The 23,643-nt window shown below is 43.2% G+C and overlaps 1 protein-coding gene across 7 annotated transcripts in view; it reads left to right on the top strand.

Annotated features, from left to right (window-relative positions):
• DGKB (diacylglycerol kinase beta) overlaps nt 1–12,228 on the top strand; it is a 575,083-nt gene extending 562,855 nt beyond the window's left edge. For all 7 annotated transcript variants that reach the window (XM_050938613.1, XM_050938610.1, XM_050938616.1 and 4 more), the window contains one exon: nt 9,286–12,228. In XM_050938613.1, the coding sequence (XP_050794570.1) occupies nt 9,286–9,393 (108 nt within the window). In that variant the 3' untranslated portion in view covers nt 9,394–12,228. The remainder of the gene's footprint in view (nt 1–9,285) is intronic.
• The last annotated feature ends 11,415 nt before the right edge of the window (nt 12,229–23,643 follow it).

The following is a 23,643-nucleotide window of genomic DNA, read 5'->3' as shown; positions in this document are numbered from 1 at the left end:
AGGAAGTGAGTTACTTTCACTTTCATTCCTCAGCACGCAACCAGCCTCCCCTCCTCCCCCAGCACCTCACCCAACCCAGCCCTGACGGAGTGGAGGGAGGAGAGAGAGAGGGGTGCTCCTGGGGAGGAGGGAGAAAGGAGGGGGTGCTCCGTGGGGCGGAGGGGAGGTGAGCTCCTTTCCCAATCCCTACCCCCTCCCCTTCCCAGAGACCCCAGCAGCCAATCCCATTCCTCAGACTGTGCTGCATTCGGCTCTCTCTAGGACCTAGCAGCCCTGCTTCTACACTGTCTGGGCTGCCTGCAGCGTGGTGCCCCCAGGGAGAATGAGGCCCTACGCGGCTGCCTATTCTGCCTATGCCTAAGGACGGCCTTGCCGCTCTGGACAGCAATCTGAACTCAGATGCACTGGCCAGGTAGACAAGAAAAGCCCTGCGAACCTTTGAATTTCATTTCCTGTTTGCCCAGCGTGGAGCGCCGATTAGCACGGGTGATTATGCAGTCCGAGAATCAAAAACGAGCTCCAGCATGGACTGTACGGGAGATACTGAATCTGATCTCTGTATGGGGAGATGAATCTGTTTTATCAGAACTCCATTCCAATAGACGAAATGCCAAAGCATTTGAAAAAATCTCCAAGGCTATGATAGACAGAGGCCACGGCAGGGACTCAACACAGTGCTGCATGAAACTTAAGGAGCTGAGACAAGCGTAACAGAAAGCCAAAGAATCAAATGGACGCTTACGGAGGGAGAGAGGGAGGGAGGGGGAACTGAGGACTCCAGCTATCCCATAGTTCCTGCACTCTCCGAAAATCATTTGCATTCTTAACTGAGCTCCCGAAGCCTGAAGGGTCAAAAACATTGTTGCGGGTGGTTCAGGGTATATGTTGTCAGCACCCTCCCTCCACCCCTATGAAATAAAAGGGAAAAAAATAGTTTCTTGCCTTTTTTCAATGTCCCCATATGTCTACTGGATGCTGCTGGCAGACGCAGTGCTGCAGCGCTAAACAGCAGCATCCCCTCCCCATCCCTTCCTGATGGCAGATGGTGCAATATGATTGATAGCCGGCATCGTCATCATCCCATGATTGCTCCTGGCTGGCCTCAGTGAGGTCGGCTGGGGGCACCTGGGCAAAAATGGGAATGACTCCCGGTCATTCCCTTCTTTAAGCTTTGTCTAATGGAGATTCAGTCCTGCCTGGAATATCGTAGCAGCTGGAGGCTGCCTCCCCCCGCCTTTTATCTCTGATTGCAGACGCAATAAAGTCAGTTTCTTATTCATGCATTCTTTATTACTTCATCACACAAATGGGGGGATAACTGCCACAGTAACCCAGGAGGGGTGGGGGACGAGGGAAGCAATGGGTGGGATTGTTGCAGGGGCACCCCCTAGAATGGCATGCAGCTCATCATTTCAGCGGGATGTCTGGGGCTCTGATCCGGAGCGGCCGTTTGCCTCTCTGGTTCTTTAGTAGGCTTGCCTGATATTCTAGGCAGGACTGACTCTACCTTTAGACAAAACTTAAAGAAGGGAATGACCTGGGGAATCATTCCCATTTTTGTCCATGCGCCCCCAGCTGACCTCACTGAGGCCAGCCAGGAGCACCCATGACAGCAGCAGATGGTACAATATGACTGATAACTGTCATTGCCAATTTGCAAAGCAGCAGACGGTACAATATGACTAGTAACCATCTCTGCTAACTTCGAAGGCAAGTGAATGCTGCTGTGTAGCACTGCAGAACCGCGTCTGTCAGCAGCATCCAGTAGACATGGGTGAGGAAAGTGGACGGTGGAAGCATGTCACTAGGAGAACCAGACAGAGGATAAGACGGGCCAGCGATGGACAAATAGAACTCAGGAATAGGTTTGCTGAGTTGGGAAATGAAGATGTAACACAGCAGGCTGCTGAAGGAGTAACGGCAAGGAAGAAGAGGCAAGCAGCTAGTCCTGCAGATGGAGGGGAGCAGTCAGTGGAGGCAACATCAAGTACAAGCCCTAGGAGGATTGTGAGGGCGAATACAAATCGGGAGGAATCACGGCCAGCTGCTGTGGGGGATAGACCAGAGAATCGCATTGTCACCAGGAAAAGGCAAGTCTATGTGATTGGAGACTCTCTACTGAGAAGAGTAGACAGGCCTGTAACTAGACCTGATCGGGAGAACAGAAGAGTGTGCTGTCTGCCGGGGGCTAAGATACAGGATGTGGACTTGAGCCTGAATACGATCTTAGCGGGAGCGGGAAAAAATCCGTTGATTATCCTTCATGTGGGAACGAACGACACGGCTAGTTACTCGCTGGACTGTATCAAGGAGGACTATGTCAGACTGGGGAAGAGGCTTAAAGACATCGAGGCTCAGGTGATCTTCAGTGGGATTCTGCCGGTTCCTAGAGCGGGGCGACGAAGGAGTGACAAGATTATGGCGATCAACAGATGGCTCAGGGAGTGGTGTTATAAGGAGGGCTTTGGGATGTACGGTCACTGGGACGCATTTACGGATAGACGACTGTTTGCTCAGGATGGACTTCATCTCAGCAAGGAGGGAAATAGAATTCTAGGATGGAGGCTCGCCGACCTCATCAAGAGGGCTTTAAACTAGAAAGTTGGGGGAGATGGTTGGGAAATGAGATCTCCAAGCCAGAACATAACCTGGAGAGGGAAGTAAACAAAGTGAGCGGGGATACCCTTGCGGCCCCAAGATTTGATCCAAGGAGGAATAGTGGAGTAGAAACCAGAGTAACGGGTGATGCTGGTGGTAGAAAGTTTGTGCACGACGGGGGAAAGAATGTCACTGACGCCAAACGCCGAAAATTAAAAGGTTTGTACACTAATGCAAGGAGCCTAGGTAACAAGATGGAGGAACTGGAGTTACTCGTGCAGGAAGTGAAGCCGGATATTATAGGGATTACCGAAACCTGGTGGAATAGTACTCATGACTGGAGCACGGGTATTGAAGGCTATGTGCTGTTCAGAAAAGACAGGAAGAAAGGCAAAGGTGGGGGAGTAGCCTTGTACATCAATGATGAAATTAAATGTAGCGAAATAAGATGCGATGGAATGGATAAGACAGAGTCCGTCTGGGCAAAAATCACGCTGGGTAAAAAAGCAACTAGAGCTTCCCCCGAGATAGTGCTTGGGGTGTGCTACAGACCGCCGGGATCAGATTGGGATATGGATAGAGACCTCTTTAATGTCTTTAATGAAGTAAACACAAAGGGGAAATGTGTGATTATGGGGGACTTCAACTTCCCGGATATAGACTGGAGGACGAGTACTTGCACGAATAATAGGGGTCAGATTTTTCTGGATGTGATAGCGGATGGATTTCTTCATCAAGTAGTTGAAGCACCTACAAGAGGGGATGCCATTTTAGACTTGGTGTTGGTGAGCAGTGAGGACCTCGTAGAAGAAATAGTGGTAGGGGACAACCTTGGTTCGAGTGATCATGAGCTGATTCAGTTCAAACTAGATGGAAGGATAAACAAATGTAGATCTGCGATTAGGGTTTTTGACTTCTCGAGGGCGAATTTTAAAGAGTTAAGGAAATTAGTTAGGGAAGTGGACTGGACGGAGGAATTAGTGGATTTAAATGTGGAGGAGGCCTGGAATTACTTTAAGTCACAGCTGCGGAGACTGTCGGAAGCCTGCATCCCGAGAAAGGGGAAAAGAACCATGGGCAGGAGTTGTAGGCCAAACTGGATGAGCAAGCAACTCAGAGAGGGGATTAGACAAAAGCAGAAAGCTTACAGGGAGTGGAAGGAAGGCAGGATCAGTAAAGAAAGCTACCTTGCTGAGGTCAGAACATGTAGGGATAAAGTGAGGAAGGCTAAAAGCCACATTGAACTGGAACTTGCAAAGGGAATCAAAACCAACAGTAAAAGGTTCTACAGCCACATAAATAAGAAGAAAACAAAGAAAGAAGAAGTGGGGCCGCTATACACTGTGGATGGAATGGAGGTTAAGGATAACCTAGGCATGGCCCAACATCTAAACAAGTACTTTGCCTCAGTTTTTAATAAGACTAGTGAGGAACCTTGCGATGATGGAGGGATGATAAACGGGAATGTGGATATGGAAGTGGATATTACTGCAACTGAGGTAGAGGCCGTACTTGAACAGCTCGATGGGACGAAGTCGGAGGGCCCGGACAATCTCCACCCGAGGATATTAAAGGAACTGGCGCGTGAAATTGCGAGCCCGTTAGCGAGAATTTTTAAGCAATCGATAAACTCGGGGGTTGTGCCGTATGACTGGAGGATTGCTAATGTAGTTCCTATTTTTAAGAAAGGCAATAAGAGTGACCCGGGTAATTATAGGCCTGTTAGCTTGACGTCTGTAGTATGTAAGGTCTTGGAAAAAATTTTAAGGGAGAAAGTAGTTAAGGGCATAGAGGTCAATGGTAATTGTGACGAATTGCAACACGGATTTACTAAAGGTAGATCGTGCCAAACCAATCTGATCTCCTTCTTTGAGAAGGTGACGGATTACTTAGATAAAGGAAATGTGGTAGATATAATTTACCTAGATTTCAGTAAGGCGTTCGACACGGTTCCGCACAGGGAGCTGTTAGTTAAATTGGAAAAGCTGGGAGTGAATATGAAAGTTGTAAGGTGGATAAGGAACTGGTTAAAGGGGAGACTCCAGAGGGTCGTATTGAAAGGTGAACTGTCGGACTGGAAGGAGGTCACCAGTGGAGTCCCTCAAGGATCGGTTTTGGGACCGATCTTATTTAACCTTTTTATTACTGACCTTGGCACAAAGAGCGGGAATGTGCTAATAAAGTTTGCGGATGACACGAAGCTGGGGGGTATTGCTAACACGGAGAAGGACAGGGATGCTATTCAGGAAGATCTGAACCACCTTGTAAACTGGAGTAATAGAAATAGGATGAAATACAATAGTGAAAAGTGCAAGGTCATGCATTTAGGAATTAATAATAAGAATTTTGAATATACGTTGGGGGCGCATCAGTTGGAAGCGACGGAGGAAGAGAAGGACCTTGGGGTACTGGTTGATAGCAGGATGACTATGAGTCGCCAATGTGATACGGCTGTTAAAAAAGCAAATGCGATTTTGGGATGCATCAGGCGGGGTATTTCCTGCAAGGATAAGAATGTGTTAGTACCGTTGTATACGGCGTTGGTGAGACCCCATCTGGAATACTGTGTGCAGTTCTGGTGTCCCATGTTCAAGAAGGATGAATTCAAACTGGAACAGGTTCAGAGACGGGCTACAAGGATGATCCGAGGAATGGAAAAACTGCCTTATGAAAGGAGACTCAAAGAGCTTGGCTTGTTTAGCCTGGCCAAAAGAAGGCTGAGGGGGGATATGCTCGCCCTATATAAATATATCAAGGGGGTTAATGTTAGAGAGGGACAGGAATTATTTAAGTTTAGTACTAATGTAGACACGAGAACGAATGGGTATAAACTGGATATTAGGAAGTTTAGACTTGAAATTAGACGAAGGTTTCTGACCATTAGGGGAGTGAAGTTCTGGAATAGCCTTCCGAGGGAAGTAGTAGGGGCAAAAGACTTTCCTGGCTTTAAGACAAAGCTTGATAAGTATATGGAGGGGATGTTATGATAGGATCGTTAATTTGGGCAATTGATCTTGAATTACCACCAGACAGGTCTGCTCAATGGTCTGCGGGGAGATGTTGCATGCGATGGGTACTGAGTTGCTGCGGAGAATTCCTTCTTGGGTGCTAGCTGGTGACTCTTGCCCACATGCTCAGGGTTTAGCTGATCGCCATATTTGGGGTCGGGAAGGAATTTTCCTCCAGGGCGGATTGGCAGGTGCCCTGGAGGTTTTTCGCCTTCCCCTGCAGCGTGGGGCACGGGTCACTTGCTAGTGGTGTCTCTGCAGCTTGAGGTCTTCAAACCATTTTTGAGGATTTCAATAACTCGGTCCTGGGATAGGGGTTGTTATAAAATTGGATGGGTGGGGTTCTGTGGCCTGCCTTGTGCAGGAGGTCAGACCAGATGATCAGATTGGTCCCTTCTGACCTATGAGTCTATGAGTCTATGAGACAGTGAAAAAAGTCTGAATGGGCTCCATGGTTGCCATGCTATGGCATCTGCCAGGGCAATCCAGGGAAAAGGGCGCAAAATGTCTGCCGTTGCTTTCATGGAGGGAGGATTGACTGACGACATTTACCCAGAATCACCCACGACACTGTTTTTGCCCCACCATGCAATCTGATCTCAATCCAGAATTCCAATGGGCGGGGGAGACTGCGGGAACTATGGGATAGCTATGTGATAGCTACCCACAGGGCAATGCTCTGGAAATCGATGCTAGCCTCAGTACGTGGACGCACACCGCCAAATTAATGTGCTTAGTGTGGCCACGTGCACTCGACTTTATACAATCTGTTTCCAAATACCAGTTTCTGTAAAATCGGAATAATCCCGTAGTGTAGACATACCCTTCGGGATAATCCTGTAAACCTCCCTGCTGAAAGTGTGGAGCCAAGTGGCCACCTGTTACCCACGTACATGTCTCACTATGTTCATATTTGAATTTAACTTTGTATCCTCTAAGGTGTAGAGTTGACTGTTAATCCAAATATTTTAACATAAACTGGGAGTATCATCGATAGTTTCTTATTAATTAGTGTCTTGATTAATTCCTGTATTTATAACACCACATTCTGTTTTCATTGGAAGGGCAATGATGCCCTCTTATTTAAGTGTACTATGATGTTAAGAACACACATATAACAAGCACACATTGTAGAACTCAATAACATCAAAGGAAAACTATTTGATCTAAGAAACACAGTTATACATTAAACTTATTGCTCCCTAGTGCATTTAATTACTGGATGCTTTGTGTTACTGTGGCTTCAAGGCAGATTTTGAAGCTCTGACGTGCTCCTGAAAAACATAAATGCCCATTTTATGTTTTATTTATGTATATATAAACATGTTTAATATGACAGACTCAGACTTCTCATTTATTAGCAAACGTTACTGTCTTCAAATATGGAGCAATTACTATCTCTAATTTTAAGAGTTATGCTCCTCTTTAAATTGGGTATGGTTTTCCTTTTAGCAAGTATATCATTAGCTGCACTTCTCAGGGCTGCAAAAATTATTTTAAAATTTCTAATGCTACATTTTCCCTGGAGCCATTTGTTGATGTCTCAGCCCTGTAAAACTTCTGAATTAGGACTACAAACTTACAGGATGAAATCCTGGTTCCACTGAAGTGAGTGGGAGTTTTGCCAGTGATTTCAGTGGAGCCAGAATTTTACCCATAGTGTTATATACTGACCTTTCATCAAATGCATCATAAACTACTGGTACTTTTGGCTGCTTACAGTTTCTGTTTGGTTGGAGCTTTGTTTTCTGCTTGTTTTGTGTTTTTCTTAAAATATAAAGTTTTCCAAGCAGAAGCATTTTCTCATGTTTTTCCTACAGCTGCAACTTAACTTTGCATCTTTTAGAAATATTTTTCTTTAATTTTCCGATAATCAGTCCATGTACATTGCTTTGTCAAAATAATCACAAAAACATTCACATTGACCCAATGGTCATATTAAATTCTCCCAATGCAACAGAGCTAAATGGTTTCTCCACTCAGTTCTTTCACTTCACGTTAAACCCACTGTCTCCAAGAAAGCATGAGAAAATAGTATTTGCAGCATTCCATGAAAGTCAAGAAGATTTGGATCTCAGTGCATGTTCCTAAAAGAGGCTATCCCACCACCCCTGTCCCCAAACATAACACCTACATCTGATGTATGAGTGACAGCAACCCATGAGATAAATTCACAGGGCCAGGTCATCGGCTGGCATCAATGGAGCTAGGCTGATCTGGTCCCCAGATTGGTGCCTGAAACTAGGTTGACTGTGAGGAAAAGAGAATCATACACTAAATTTCATGCTAACAAACAATAACATACTAAAGTTACATATTAGGTTGCAGTGCAACGAACATGTGAAGAGTAAGCAAAAATTCCCATAGAGTTAAATAAACCCCCTGATCCTGATGAGATTTTTATGTTTCTGTCTCCTTAGATTGTAAAGTAAATTTCCATCCCCAAGAAAAGGATTGTTCTATATTTTAATGAGCCTCTCCACATGATGTACATTTTTGTTTCATTACTATTAGTGAATGACAAGTGAAGAATATTCACTTTACTTTGAAAATGTCAGGTATGCACTTTAAGAGAGAGGTTTTTTGCAGTTTTTAATGAGGCGGTGTTTCTTTCGAAAGAAATACCCATTTCTGATGTGGATACTATGCAGGTGACAACTGATATTTAATAAGTGATGGTTCTTGTATTAGTTGTAGTTCACTAAAGAAAACGTCTCAGATTGCTTTTGAAAAACTCTTAGTGTCACTAGCCCAAAGGCAAGATGTGACCTTTTTATTACATAATGAGAATCATTTATTATCTTACAATGTATCTTAAAGTCACAGACAAAATGCCACTTTGATAATTGCTTTCAATTAGCTTTGAGCATAGCATACATTCATAAAATGTCCTCTCTAATTTAGACTTGAATTAGAGAAAATTGCAGACATAATATACTTTAAGGTTGTCTCATTTAAGGTGATTCGTAGTTTTATATCAAAGAAATCAAAATGAGTGGCTTTAGAGCAGTCTTTCAAGTGTTTTAAACAGGCTTTTCAATATTTGATTCTGTTCTATTACCAATTAATTAACAAATTAGAATGGGCTAGTTCATCATTTTTGACCTTTTTCTCTGGGTTAACTTTTGACTTTCATTCCTAATGGTTATTTTTAAATTAAGTATCATGGCTCGTGTTAAAAGAGAAGAACAATCTGATTAGGGGGATAAATAAGGCATGCTATGATACAGTGTATGTCTTAATAATGGGAAACTAGCATGGTGTCACCAGCATACAATGTGTCCTTTCCTGCTTTTGAATTCCTTTTTACCATGTGGCTATGCAAAATATTCAAGTGATAAGCAGTGATAAAAGGGCAGCTTATAAATCTTATGCTCCTGTAGTAAATGAGCATATTGCCATGTTCTTATTATATATGATTAATAATATGGATTGCCTGTATAATTACAATTTATGTGTTGTAACTATTACTGTAAATTAATTAGTTTATAATATAAGCAAATGTCAGTTGTAACAAAATGTATTTCCATATTGACCTTTCAATCCTTGGTCATCTGAAGGTTCAGAAGCTACATTTTAAGATTTGAAGTAGTTCAGTCACTTTGGATATTTGTAAAAATTTGATAAAGAAGTTGAGTTAGCTAAAGGGATAACTGTTTTTTTTCTTTCCTTCCCCTAGATAATAATTACCCACAAGAATCAAGCCCCAATATTGGTGGGACCTCCTCCAAAAACCGGTCTATTCTCCTCCATTTTCAGAAGAACAAGGAACCACAGCAAGGAATAAGCCTCTGTAGTTTAGTTCTTAGAAAACAAATTAGCAGCGCTGGGCTTTGGAATACTTATGCCAGAAATCTTTCAAAAGTTTTAAAATATCCTCTTACTCACAGAATTCTGGAATTTGCCATAAGAGTTTCAGTGACTGAGCTAATGTAAAATTATGCTGTTAGAAAAAGTTAGTCACCTTTTTTTTAGGCATTTTGCATGAGGAAAGCAGATGTTTATGTATAGTGATATGGCATCTTTTTGTTGCATGCATTACCATTTACTAATTTATGGGATAATTCTGCCATGGAACATGAGGAGGGAATGTTCTGGGTAATTTGATTTATTTGGTAAGATTTTATTTGTAGTTAATTCTAATGCAGTGGTCATAATCCAAAGATTCTGTAGTTGCCCTCTTGAACGCAAGCACCTTCAGATCATCAATTGATTTGACGTGTATCGCATAAGATCTTGGAAGTTCACAGGTCCCATTAACTTGGCCTTTTACTTTTAAAATTTCTTGCCACTCTAGTGAATATTTTTCCTCATTATTTAACCGCACTGAACAGTATTAAAATCCTTTTTCTGTGCTAAAATACCTTTCATCTTTCAAACACTGATGCATGTGAGTAACTTTACACACACACAAAGTCCCACTGGATCACTAGTACTATTCACATGCAGATAACTACTCGCATGTGTAAGTTTTTGCAAGATGGGAAGTCAATGCAGGTTTGCCTGAGTGAGGACTACAGAGCTAAAGGTTAAAGGACAGCGAATAAAGGCAATGCTACTTGCAAAACTAGTGAGCAACATTGTTTGTTGAAACATTAAAACATTTTACTCAACAGTAAATCTTTGTAATATGCCAAACTTTTGTTGTGGAAAATTGACCACACGTTGAGTTTGGATCAGATCAGCCTGAGACTCCTTTATTGATACAAGCGCAGGGGGGTAACAGCTTTCAGTAGCTGCCCCCTGATTCAAAGAACACACAAGCTTTTTAAAGCTTAAAACCACAGACAAATTACACATACTTCCATATTAATTACCTTATTTGGAATACATTGCAAACTTAATACAGGTCAAAAACAAAAAAAACAATCACCCTTCTTATTATTCACAGTCTGGTTCGTTTGCAGTTTGACTTTTCTAACAGTACTATTGAGGTTATATGTTTCCTAAACTTGGGCTATTACAAATTATGCTACTTGGGGACTTTTTTTACTCTGTCCCCTCATGCCCTTTATACACACGAAGCCATTGTTCTGCTTTGGGGATTTTCCATATAAAAACAGGCTTGGTCAACTCTTTAGGCCTGTAAGCTTGACCAGAGTCCTAACGCCCCCCTAAATTTTCCTTCACACTTTAAATCATCTTGCATATTGGCCAATAGTGCAGTATATATGCACACAAATAACCAAACCACATGCCTAATAAACTGCATTTTCCACCAAAGATTTAGTGAAGGAGGCTTCAGAGAAATGGGTTCATGCATAATTAATCATGCACACTGGAGTAGACTTACTTCTGAAAATGTACAGTTCTTTGATTTCCTTGCCAATGTCCAAACTAATGCTGGAATAGGAAAAACAGTCTATTAATTACAATTGACATGTTCACGTTTCATTTGTTTCATACATTAATAGACTGACACACAAACTTGCTGTGTCACAATTAAAACTATTCCTAATTTTGTTGTTATTTATAAATTTGCAACATCCCTCATTTTCTCATGCTTTAAATTAGTCTTCTTAAGGAAAGGACATGCTCTTATCAGTTCCCTTTCTATTCATTGCTACCTGAAATCAAAACAATTCCTATTATAATAATTTGGGAGGCCATTGTTTAGCTCTTCATTTTCTCAGCCCTCTGAGAGACTTCTCAACAGCTTGGAAATTCCAGCACAGGGCTTATTGTCAATGGTTTGCATGGTACTGTCAGACTGTCTAACGGGTAGGTCCAAGAATGGCAACCTTTTTCAGTGTTGCAATAAATTTACAATATGGGTCTGCAGTAAAATGCTTTTTTATGCAGTTTTGACGTTGTTCTTTGTACAAAATGACCTGCACCTCATCGCTGCATGTTTTATGTTCTCAAACATTCCATTTGGGGGTGGGGCAGAGGGGAACTGCTTGAAATGCATGATTTATGAGTTTCCTCCCACCTTTATTGATACATTAAAGTGCCAATGAGTTATCCAATCTATTTTTCTATCCATTCATTCATCCTTAAAAAGCAAATAGCATTTAATCATTCGGTTGTGCACGGTACTGTGCATGGATTTAAGTAAAGCTGCTGCCATTTGGTTCCTTAGTATGAGTATTCAGCATCTCTTTTGTACATAATAGATACTGAACAAAAAGGCAGTATACTGCTGGTGAGGATTATGTGTATGAAATATGTTCTCAATGTTCTGTAAACATTAAGAGGCAAAGACCAACATTAAGTTTAGCATGAGGCAGAAAAATGAGATGACAATTATTCCTTAAAATTAAGACGTAATTCACCATTGCTGGGTCCAACGATGTTAACAATTACAGCAGGATTTGAACGTTACTTGTTCTTGTATATTACATGCACTCTCTCCTGCACACACAAGATTCTGATGCAGTAGTTACTGCAGATTTCTATAATTACAAGGTAAAAAGTATTTGCATAAAGAAAGACCTTGCTGGCATAATGCGCACATTGGCTTTCTGAAATTATGGTTACAGGTAATAAATATTTGCTCATTTTGACATAGAATTTTCTACTGTTGCTATTCAACCTTTTATGTCAAAACATGTTTAATGATATCATTATATAATGTGCCCTCTATGTTAATCTCTTGAACACTGTATCTCTGAAAAACAAATAAAATGGTGCATAGGTTATTCTTTAACAATGTATGCCATCATTAAAGTGTCTGATAGCCTGAGAATAGGTAACTGTCAGCTATATGGTTTTCTATAATAGAGGGATGGATGAGTTCATGTATACACTCCCCACACATACCTCCATCAGAATAGCTGATTTCTCTCATGGTATCTGTGCTCAAGAGGCTAACTTATGACTGACATTCTCACTAATCAAATAAATATAACAAATTAGTCTCTTCACTGTATATGGATACTTACACTATCAGTTTGTTTTTACTATTAATCATAGGGATAGTTTTTGGATTTTTAATGTGGCCTATTGTTAATTTAAAACTGTGTTGGGATTTCTGGGGATTGAAAGAATATGATAGTCTGAAGGCAAGCATAAAGGTTTGCAGCAATTGGAAGATGACCTGAAGGGAAGGCAATGTGTTTGATGAAAAAGTAATGGACAACACTTTTTGTCAAACTGTGACATTCACTCTGGTCTTATCTAGACAGGTGATCTGCTAGGCCACTCCAATCCTTGACTCTGGAAGCCAGCCTTACTCTGCTTTGCTGTGAGAACCCCCACTCCTGGGCTGTTCACGCACAGCCTCTGGTGTGTAAGCTGCTCCCAGCTACTTGAAAGCGAATGACGCTAGCCAATATCTCCGGTCCCAGACACAACCCTAGGAACCTCCATCTTGCAGTGTCCAGTTATGCCCGCTGGATGCTGCAAGCGTATCGAGTTCATCAATTTAACAAAGAAATTGATATATACCAGGCTTGTTCTCCCAAGGGAAGTTTCTTACATGCTTCAAACCAAACACACTGCTTCAGGTAGAATACACAAACAGATTAACTATGACGCTAGATTTTAAGTGATTATAAGCCAAAGCATAATAAGTCAGATTTGGTCAAATGAAATAAAAACAAAACACATTCTAAGATGATTTTAACACTTTCAGTGTCCTTACAAACTTAGATGCTTCTCACCACAGGCTGGCTTCTCTTCAGCCAGGCTCTCCCCTTTGATCAGCACTTCAGTCGCTTGGAAGTGATGGTGTCTGTAGGTGTAGGTGGAAGAGAGAGGAAGAGCGTGGCAAACGTCTCTCCCCACTCCCTTCAGAATCAGTTCAGAATTACTGAGTCTCTCCAAGCCAGGTTGAGCAATTCCCCTGGGGTGGCCTCATGCAGGTGAGTCATTGCATTGTAGCTCCCTTGCTGGACAATGGTTGTTGATGGATTGTTTGACACCCCACAAGGGCATTGGTTACTTTCCTTGCTGTTGCCTTTGGGGAGCTAATCTGGCTGATTCCCCCAGTTTACAGCATGTTTTAGTGACAACCATACAACACAATTCTCAGAACTTCATATGCATTAATGATATACATATATGGAGATAGAGAAATGACTTTCAAGAGATCATAACCTTTCCCTGATACCTTACAAGCCATGCTTTATATGTAAGATCACAATTATATAAAAATGAGGAATATGGAGGCTACAGCATGCTCCCCCAAGGTATAGAATGTCACACAAACCTTCAGTATCATCTTTGTTGTCACCAAAGAAATAATACAGTGGTGTATGCTGAATTGGAGCAAAGAATAAATGGAGATATCTTCAAATAGTGAACGTGCATGCAGACTCCAGAGGTATGATCTTGCATCCATTGACATCAATGACAAAATTCACATTGATTTTTGCAAACTAACTTGATATGAAATACGTGCAGTGAAACTGTTTGAATATTCTCGCTGGATTTGCAAATTTAGCATTGACTTGCTAGAATATTGCAGCTGCTCAAATCAATGTTCAGTCAAAAACTTCTCTTCTCCCTTTTCTTGACAAATTTTATTCACTCACTGCTTCCTTTACTGACCTCTTTTCTTTCCTAGATTTCGTTGGTAGAAGCACTGCAGGGTAATGTATATGGGAAACATTTCATTATAATACTCTAGAGAGAAATCTAGTTTAGAGTCTGACTGACTGACTGAGTCCACCTGTGTCCATGTCAAAAGAATGAAAAGAAAGAAGGTAACCGTTCTGAGCACAGAGACTAAGAATAGACCACCTACACCTATAGAATTAATCCAATGTTTAACTTGTTCTATATTTTACAAATCCATTCATAAAGCTTCATGATTATTACTCATATTTTATGTCAGGTTTCAGAGTAGCAGCTGTATTAGTCTGTATCCGCAAAAAGAACAGGAGTACTTGTGGCACCTTAGAGACTAACAAATTTATTTCAGCATAAGGTTTCGTGAGCTACAGCTCACTTCTTTGGATGAAGTGAGCTGTAGCTCACGAAAGCTTATGCTGAAATAAATTTGTTAGTCTCTAAGGTGCCACAAGTACTCCTGTTCATATTTTATGGTTGCTCTGTATCGCTGTGTTTGGTAGACACTTGGGTGTTGCACCTAGGGCTCTGATATGCTAGAAAGTACTGACATTTCCTTGACTGTTAGGTTCTGAAACAGGAGCAGACACTAAATGTACCGCCCTCCCAAATTTGTGCCATAGTGCTTTTCAGAAAGATAGACATTTACAATGAGTGCCTGTTTTTCAAAGCCAGACTATAAATAGACCCATAGCATTAGTTAAGGATGTTGAAAGATATATTGGTGTAAAAAAAGTGTTTAAAATCAGAAAATGTCTGATTTTGATACTGATTAAATCACATAAAAATGATAGAGCCACTTTAAAGCAAATTAAGTGAGAGAAAATATTTTTGATCCAGAGATTGGGGCTTGTGGGCTAAGTCTATAGATTGAGCAATTTCACAGAATAGGATGGTGCTTTAAGAGAGTTTCGGTGCTGGCTCTGATCTGTGACTTGCTTTCTCCCAAGCCAAGAGAATCCTGGGGTTTGTAGTCCCCAGACCAAGCATATGATTACAGGCTAACAAGGCTTGCTGGGAAAGGAGCAGGTCTATACAAAGAGCTTCCTCATGCTCTCTTGGAAATTGACTAAGGAAAATAGAGCAGCGGAGGGGAGAGGAGCGGAGGTGAGCTGGTGACCAGGAGCAGTACAAGATCAACAGTGGTTACCTGCAGAGAGAGAACCAGGATAGGCAGCGGGGAGGCCTGTGCCAAGGGGCTCTAAATGTAAGCCTGGAAGGACTGTGCTAAAGAAACCTAGGGGAAGGCCTAGAAAAGATGGGCATTGCAGAAAGAATACTGAGAAACAGTGAAGTTGGTTGGGGCTTGGTTGAGAACACTCAGCTCCTTTGTAACTAAGAGCACAGGCCTAGCCCCTGTGGGGCCAGCTCAAGATGGGGTGGAGACCCCTATTCTTGGAAACCCCTGCTGCTTAGGGGAATTTTAGACTAGACAGAGTGAAGAACCATCAGCAAGGGGAAAAGGGTATTTGGAAACCCCTGCAAGCAAAGGGAAGGGCTTTCATAAAGGCTGGGAGGTTGGCTGGGGAAGGTGGAAAATCGGGGGGGTTTGCTTACTTCTGGACATTTTGTTACTCTGAAAGAGGAGGACTCTTGCCTTGGCTGGAAGGCCAAAAGCATTGAATCAACAGCAAAAGCAAAAAACAAAAAACAAAAAAACCTCTTGTATTGGTGGGAAACCTGAGGCACAGCCACACATGCGAATGGGGACAGGTAAGCAACATAGCTCTTTCTCTACCACGAACTAATGCTGGTCTTGTGCAGGCTGTGGTCTTTTGGCAGTAGCTTGCTAGGTATACTCTCCTTTCCCAGATTTTTTTTCTGAGCAGAAGTGAGCTCTTCTTGTAGTCCTGCCCCCTTTCCCAGCAGGCTTTGCTATACAATGCAATCACATTTGCTCCAGAGGGTAAAAGCCCTACAATTCCCTTGACCAGGAGGAAGCAAGGCATAGGTCAAAGCTGGGGCTTGAACCCTTATTAAAGAGACAGTTTGCCCTGTGACAGTCAAGTGATAAACCTCTGCAAGTGGGATTTATAAGGAAAAACATGGGCAGCCCCCCCTTAGCTAAGGCAGAGCTAGTGGTGCCTCTCAGGCTATGTATTTACTACACAGCTTTTAGAGACATGGCTGTCTCACTACAGCTGAGCCGCTAAAAGCTGTGCTGTGTAGCCGCTGTTTGTCGGCTCTCCTGCCTACCAAAAACTTCCACCCCCAACGAGTGGCGTTAGCATTGTTGACACGAGAGCGCTCCTGCCAACAAAGCGCTGTTCACACTAGCACTTGTCACTGTCAAAACTTTTGTCTTTCAAAGTTGTTGTTTTTTAACACCTCTGAAAGACAGAAGTTTTGTTCAATTGCCAGTGTAGATGTAGCCTCAGTTAAATCAAACTCTATGTTCACTGGAACATGCAAAGACACAGCTTCACATTGAGGGCAATTTTCCTGTTGAGTTTCTACCTTCTACCCATAGTCACTTCAGCATTACAGCTACTCAGAAAGAGTGGTTGATCATCTGTTTTATAATAGGGAATCTGTATTTCTCATATTGTCATATTCAAACACTGAACATGGTTTTGCTTAAACTTGAAAATTGGAGCCCAGTTTCAGGAAGTTCTGAAGAATGGAAATGAGCTTATGGCTCATACACATGTACACCAAAGATATATAAAGCTGTGTACCAGGATTTAGTATCGAACAATGCATGTGTTGTGTGGTAGTAACTGCAAGCAAGTAAGAGAAACAGGGTGCTCAAACCCTCTCCTTTCAACAAGAACAACAGCTGAGGCAGAGAAACTTTTACATAATCATTTCCCTTTTGTCAAATTGCCCTACAGCCTGAAGCTATAAATAGGGGACAATAGCCTCCTCTCTTTAGAATAGGGAACAATAGGCTCTTCTCTTTAAATATCTAGAATCTCTTGTCATGGTGGCATTTCAGAAGTTGAGTTCTCTCTCTGATTCATGATTCAAAGAGATTACCTGAGAAGCACCATGGGGGGCTTTTCAGGAAGGACTCAGACAAAGATTAAGTAATGCTCTTTTTTGTTATTTGTTTTTGTTATTTATAGAAAAAGTGCACCCATGTTGATAGAGCAGCACAATTAATTTCAAGTAAACATGGGGCATAATTCACCGGGATTGGATGGCTCCGAAAGTAGATATAAGATTTAGAGTCTTTCACCTCTAGATCACCACTTTGAATCTAACCAAAGTTGTTAGTGACTGGAAGTTGATACTATCCAATAGATGGTCAATTTGAAATAAATGTTGTGTTCCCGTTCCAATGATAAACCACGTAACAAGAAACTACAACACAGTTGGCACTGATTGGCACTCTTGGTGGTGGTCTTGGCCGCGAGACCAAGGAATGGATGAGCATGGATTAGGAACTCCCCCTCTTCGTGGCTGAGGCACACTGCTACCCAGGGGTACCACTTGGGGCCTCAAGTAGGTGGGGGGTGGAAGTCTAAAAAATGTACCAATTGTTTCTTATATTTTTACCAAATAGTATCAGGTACAGAGGGAAAGATTGTGTTAGACACCCTTGGGAGAGGGAGGGGTTAGGAGCTTGGAGTTGGGTGGGTGAAGGAGGATTGTGGGGGACAGGCCTTACTAGATCTCACCCAGAGCCATGCAGTTGAATTGCTGGGTGGACGTGGTGCTTTTCTGTCCCATCACCTCACTCCATTTAGCACCCTTGGTGCCAGGCCTGGGCCTTTTGCTCTGGCCAGATTCCTGGGACTGAACAGTTGAGCCGTGCCCTGCACAGCCTCAGGCATTACTAGGAGATGTTGGCAGAGTCTAGGCTCCTGGGTGCGGCCTGTGCAGGCTGTGCAGTGAAAAAGGCCTGGCAGTGGCAACGCCATTCCCCAGGCCACCACTGCTGTCTCCCTGCAAGCAGCACCTCCAACGCCAGCTCCTTCAATCCCCCCTCCCCCATGGCACCCCCAGAGCCAGCATCCCCTCCCAACCCAGGCAAGTGGGTGGCCCTCCAGAGGCAGCAGCACCCCCGCTGGCCAGCAACGATAGTTGCTCTGCTGCTGCCAATCCCTATGGGCAGAAGGAGGAAACCCACAGGTGTGGCACTGGGCTGCCTTGGGCTGCAGCAGCACTACCACCCAGGGAACACAATTTTACCAAATGTATCAGAAGCAGAGGGGAGCATTGCTCCCCACCCCACCCTCTGTGGCCTCTCTGCTGCTACCATCCAGGTTCTACCTGTTTGGTAGAAGAGTTCAGTCTCCAGGGTTGTCATTTTATCCCCCTTAAATTCAGACAGTTTAAAGAGGGGCGAGGAATGACTTGTTAATGGTATCAACAGTGACATCCTGCTCATTTGTATGTTTTAATTCCAATGAGGCAGGCAATGAGCATCATGGCTAAGCTAATTGCTTCCTTTCAGCCATAAGTTTGAATGCTGCTGAGGTTGCAAGTGAATCTGAGCTGTTACTCTCCTGAAATCAGAATTGTATAAACTCCAGTGCTCAGTGGGTCTTCCATGTGAATTAATGAGATACTACTTCTTGTTTGCTAATATGAGAATGTATCCATTTGCTTGAGGGTGACCTATAATTTTTATGTTTGCTTAATTTTTCTTCTCATTTTTCTTCTACTGGCTGTATCATTATCACTGTTTAATGTTAGAATGGTTACCTAGATTTGTCATCGCTTTAGGACACCGGGCAAAGCCATTCAGCAGCCCTGTTTCTACCGTTGTGCGACAGGAGATGACTAGGCTGGAATAAGGTTAATGGATCTCTGAGAAAATGTTATGTCCCCTTAATGGAAAACAAGGCTCTGTTCCTTCTGTTGGGAATCCTATTGCTATATTGGACACAAGTGCTTTCTCTGCCACAGAGTTCAGCTTCTCGTCCATGTGAAATAATTTATAGTTTTCCCTTAGGCTGCATTCTGAATCCTGGATAAAAATATATCTTATGGCAAAGGCCTGTTGTTCCCTGTTGACTATAGAGATATCTCATAATATGATAGCTAGTCAAAGCAATAACAATGTTTTTTAACAGTAATGGCATAATAGACTGAAAAGTAGTTGTTTGACACAGGAAACAACAAAAACGTTAGAACCCTGGATACTTGTTAAACTTTGATAATTCATACACTGAAAGTACAAGAACCTAGATAGAGGAGAAATTACCAATAGTATGAAAAAGAGATACCACTGTTACTTCATACTCAGAGTATAGGGGACGTACTTTGCTATCTCAAATATACTGCTGTATTGGTTGTTAAATGCTTACTTTTAATGACTATCCTTGTATATGTCCATTTGGAGAGACAATGACACTGATGACTCCTGTAAGATAGGCACTTTTGAAAAGTGAATAGTGCAGTGAAATATGGTCCCAAGAATCCTATAATACTGTCTGGCCACATGTGGCTGTGGAGATCTAAGAGATGCCACAGAAGGCTGAAGTATCATCATTCCCAGCTGAACTCAGTATTAATTTGCAACAAATGTGAATTCTACCCAGCTAATCAGCAGGGTGCGTGTACTCTTGATCCTTTCATTGTACCTTGTGACCGGTAAATTTTGGAGAGGGCACTGCACATAGCAAACTCGCACACAGCAGGGGGAGTGAAGGATGAAAGCTTTCTGCCCAATTCTGATTCCTCTAAAACTCACAGAGACCCCTCTGCAAGGTCTCTCTAGCAAGCATGGACAGACAGGGCAAAAGGTATATGGACCTGCAGTTGGCTAAATATATTGTGCACCCTGCTGCTTTTGCTGCACCAAGGTGCACCCACTTGAGGTCACTTAACGGCATGGTACAGAATGTGACCCTAAGTCATAGCTCTATAAAACAGGGCTCAGATGTCATAACCTTGATTAAAACAAGACTAATGTAGTAGTGAAATAGGAACATGAGGTGAAATCCTGGCTCAACAGACGTCAGTGACGAGATCCCCATTGATTCCATTGTAACCAGGATTTCACCATGGTATTTTAGCTCTTATGTGTTCTACAGGGTATGATTTGGAGTCAAATTCTATTTCTTTGCTCTAAGGATCCCTAAACATAAGTATATTGGTGCAGCCAAAACAGAATTGTGTCCAGTATGCCCAGACGATCCTCTGGCCAGACACAGTCCTATCTACAACCATGATTATTTCTGCCTCGAGTAGCTGCAGTTGCTAGATTCCTAGTCTTATATGCTTAAACCAGCAGTAACGCAGTGGTGAGTCAGGTTGATTGTCAGTGGTTATATAGGACAGAGATATTAGGCGCTATACAGAAACACCAGAGAGCCAGACGTGTGCATACCCTGATTTAGCATGCAATATGTAAGGGATGTGCAAAATTCTTACAAACTCTCAATCTTGCTCACAAAATACTCACTCAGAGGCTGCTCTGGCTATCAGGAAGTTAGGCAGCTGCCTAGGACTGCAGATTTGGCCTGGCCGCCCCTCCATCATGATCAGTGGTGCTGCAACCCCATGGGCGAGGTCATATTTGGCCTCTCTCTGTCATGACAGAGGGGCGGCCAGGCCAGATTTGAGTGGCATGGAGGGCAGCACAAAAAGTGTTGCCGAAGGTGGCAAATTTCCTTGAGCAGCATCTGTGTTCATTACACTTCTGCCTCGATATAATGCTGTCCTCGGGAGCCAGAAAATATTACTGCATTATAGGTGAAACCATGTTATATCGAACTTGCTTTGATCCGCTGGATTGTGCAGCCCCTCCCCGGAGCGCTGCTTTACCCAGGGCCGCCCAGAGGGAGGGGCAAGTGGGTCAAAAAGTGACCCATGAGAGTTTTAAGGGGCTCCTGGAGCAGGGTCCTTCACTCACTCTGGGGGCCCTGGAAAACTCTCGCGGGACCCGAGCCCCCGGACCTTCTTCCGCTTTGGGTCTTCGGTGGCAATTTGGCAGCGGAGGGTCCTTCCACTCCGGGACCTGCCGCCGAAGTGCCCCGAAGACCCGTGACGGGGGGGCCTTCTGCCCCGGGACCCGCTGCCGAAGACCCCAGACCCCCTGAATCCTCTGGGCAGCCCTGACTTTACCACATTATATCAGAATTTGTGTTATATCAGGTCACGTTATATCGAGGTAGAGGTGTATTACGTATATACATACAGCTCCTCATTTACCATAGTACTTAAGTATGCACTCTGACTGCTATTTTTTCATCCTTGCACAACCAATGTATTTCTTTACACTTCTGATATCTTAAAGGACAAGTTCCATTCCCGGTAGTTACTATTCATTTCAAGGTTATTAGGTTGTGAATTAATAATGTGGGATGGAACATTATAGCAAGCCACATGTATGGTGCTTGGGCGGTTGTTTTTTTCCAAACACATTCTCCAAAGAAAGAACAGCAGCTGCTTCCTACACATGAGGAAAAAGCCACTGTCCTTACTCCTTGACCAAAGAAACGTTATAGGTAAAGTCAGCTAAGTGATTATAATGATGTTGACTTCTTCCAATGTCACACATTAATAGTGCCGCAATGAAGTGCCAGGGACTTGAAAATTTTGTTTAATAATATGGATTTAGTTTTCAGAAAGTGAGAATGGCTGATGTTTCCCACTGATCCCTTTCTTGTACCTTCAGTGTCTGTTTGGCAAGTATATTTGTAACCCACTGCTGGGTGTGTGTTAGAGGTCTATCTCAGTGCCCAGTTAGCAGGGGCTATGAGTTTAGCTACAGAGCTCGGCTTTAATGCATGTTGTAGATCATGCTTTTAGTTCTGGAGGCCCTCGGTTCCATCCTTGGTGTGTTGGCTAAGATGGCAATTTTCAAATATTCTGAGTATTTTTCTTTCCATATGAACTTTGGATGGAATTTTGCCCAAGCTTTTCTCATCCTGCCTGTCATTAGAAGGAGTTATGTATGCAGAAGTCTTAACATTGCTTCCATTAAGACAGTGCTAAACTCCTACTAACTTTAATTGGAGTGAGAATCAAAAGAGCTGGGCCAACACTGTGCCCTTCTTCAAATCTCAAGCATGAGCCCAGAGCCAGCAACATCAATAGCTTCCCCAAATTTGAAGGGTAGGGCAAGGCCAACTCCTGCTCCACTCGCTCCTTGTATGCCCCAGATAGGGGATCTGACGTCTGGCAAGGGGAGCGCATGCTTCATTCTTGCAAAGAGTGAGCAGACATGCTCTAGGATACCTGATACAGTCACAAAGAACCTGTCAAAAAAGCTTGACCCTAGCTTTAACTGAATGGCCAAGGGATTACTTTTAATGGTTCTGATTTTGGCTGGCAGGTGCCCAATAGTTGACAGGTGCAACCCCACGAAAGAGCTTGAGGACTGCATGGGGTTTGGCATCCCAGAAGGGGTCGCAAAGAGGCATCCATAGCTTGGCCTCATTCACTCCACAGTGCCGGCACTCATGGCCAGTTCCAGAAGGGGACATGTGTTGCTTCCTTTGACAGTGTAGTAATGGTTGTGCTCCCTCTTCCCCGCACTGCGCAGGGAGTATTCTGAGTGGTGTGGCTCTGGATCACCCCACTGGGGAACTGTGTGTATAAGGCACAAGCCAGGACTTGAGAGGGAGGGTGTTTGCAAGAATAAAAAAAATATTAAAAGTGGGGCAAATAACAAGGAGCAAAGTAAGTTTGTTGTAACTCCCAATAAGCTGCCTCAGTTGTTTCTCCCACTAACACATGTTATTTCCCATTGGTGTTTGCCAGGACATGATGTTAACAGGATAAAACAGAGTACGATTACTTGGAGTCAGGGGAAATTAATATGTTATTTGCAACAGAGCTGAAGTGCAGCACATTGAATGGAGGGTGGTTTTAATTAAAACTTGTATTTCAGGAATAATGAAAAATTGAGGTTGAAGCCCATGTGGAAGGAAAAAGACATTGGAGCTGGCATTATCCACTGCCTTGCAGTTATGTATCCGAGAGAGTCTAAGGGCTAAAAGTGAAACTCTGTGTTGCTCTGCTGAACAACAAAGAACTCGCAGCAGGCGGAAGGTGGGGCTATAGTGGCTTTAAGCCTCTTCTGTGTCTTCTGGATCTTGGGCTGCTCGAGGAGCAGTGGCCCATGCATAACTTAGGCTGTCTAACTTACTGCCATCTCCTTCAGTTGCCCTGTGGACTGCTGCATTATCTGGGACCTCCACAGCTCTGTCTGTTGTGGTCCTGCTCCTGACATGCCTAGTTCCTTACTGTCAGGGTAGTTAAACACTGGAATAGATTGCCTAGGGAAGTTGTGGAATCTCCATCTCTGGAGATATTTAAGAGTAGGTTAGATAAATGTCTATTAGGGATGGTCTAGACAGTATTTGGTCCTGCCATGAGGGCAGGGGACTGGACTCGATGACCTCTCGAGGTCCCTTCCAGTCCTAGAGTCTATGAGTCTATGAGTCTGCGCCCTCATGCCAGGACTCGTGAAGGGTCCTCAGAAGACAGCCTGACAGCTACTCCACAGTGCTTGTGTTCAGGGAAACCTTCCCAAGCTGGACTAGGGCTTTTACATAGGTGCTGATTCCGTGGGTGCTCGGGCTGCAGCACCCATGGGGAAAAAAAAAGTGGGTGCTCGGCA

Source organism: Gopherus flavomarginatus, chromosome 2 (assembly GCF_025201925.1).
Source record: "Gopherus flavomarginatus isolate rGopFla2 chromosome 2, rGopFla2.mat.asm, whole genome shotgun sequence".
NCBI classification, from domain to species: domain Eukaryota; kingdom Metazoa; phylum Chordata; order Testudines; family Testudinidae; genus Gopherus; species Gopherus flavomarginatus.
Note: the sequence above shows the minus strand (reverse complement) of the source record. Positions and strands in the feature narration are given on the sequence as shown.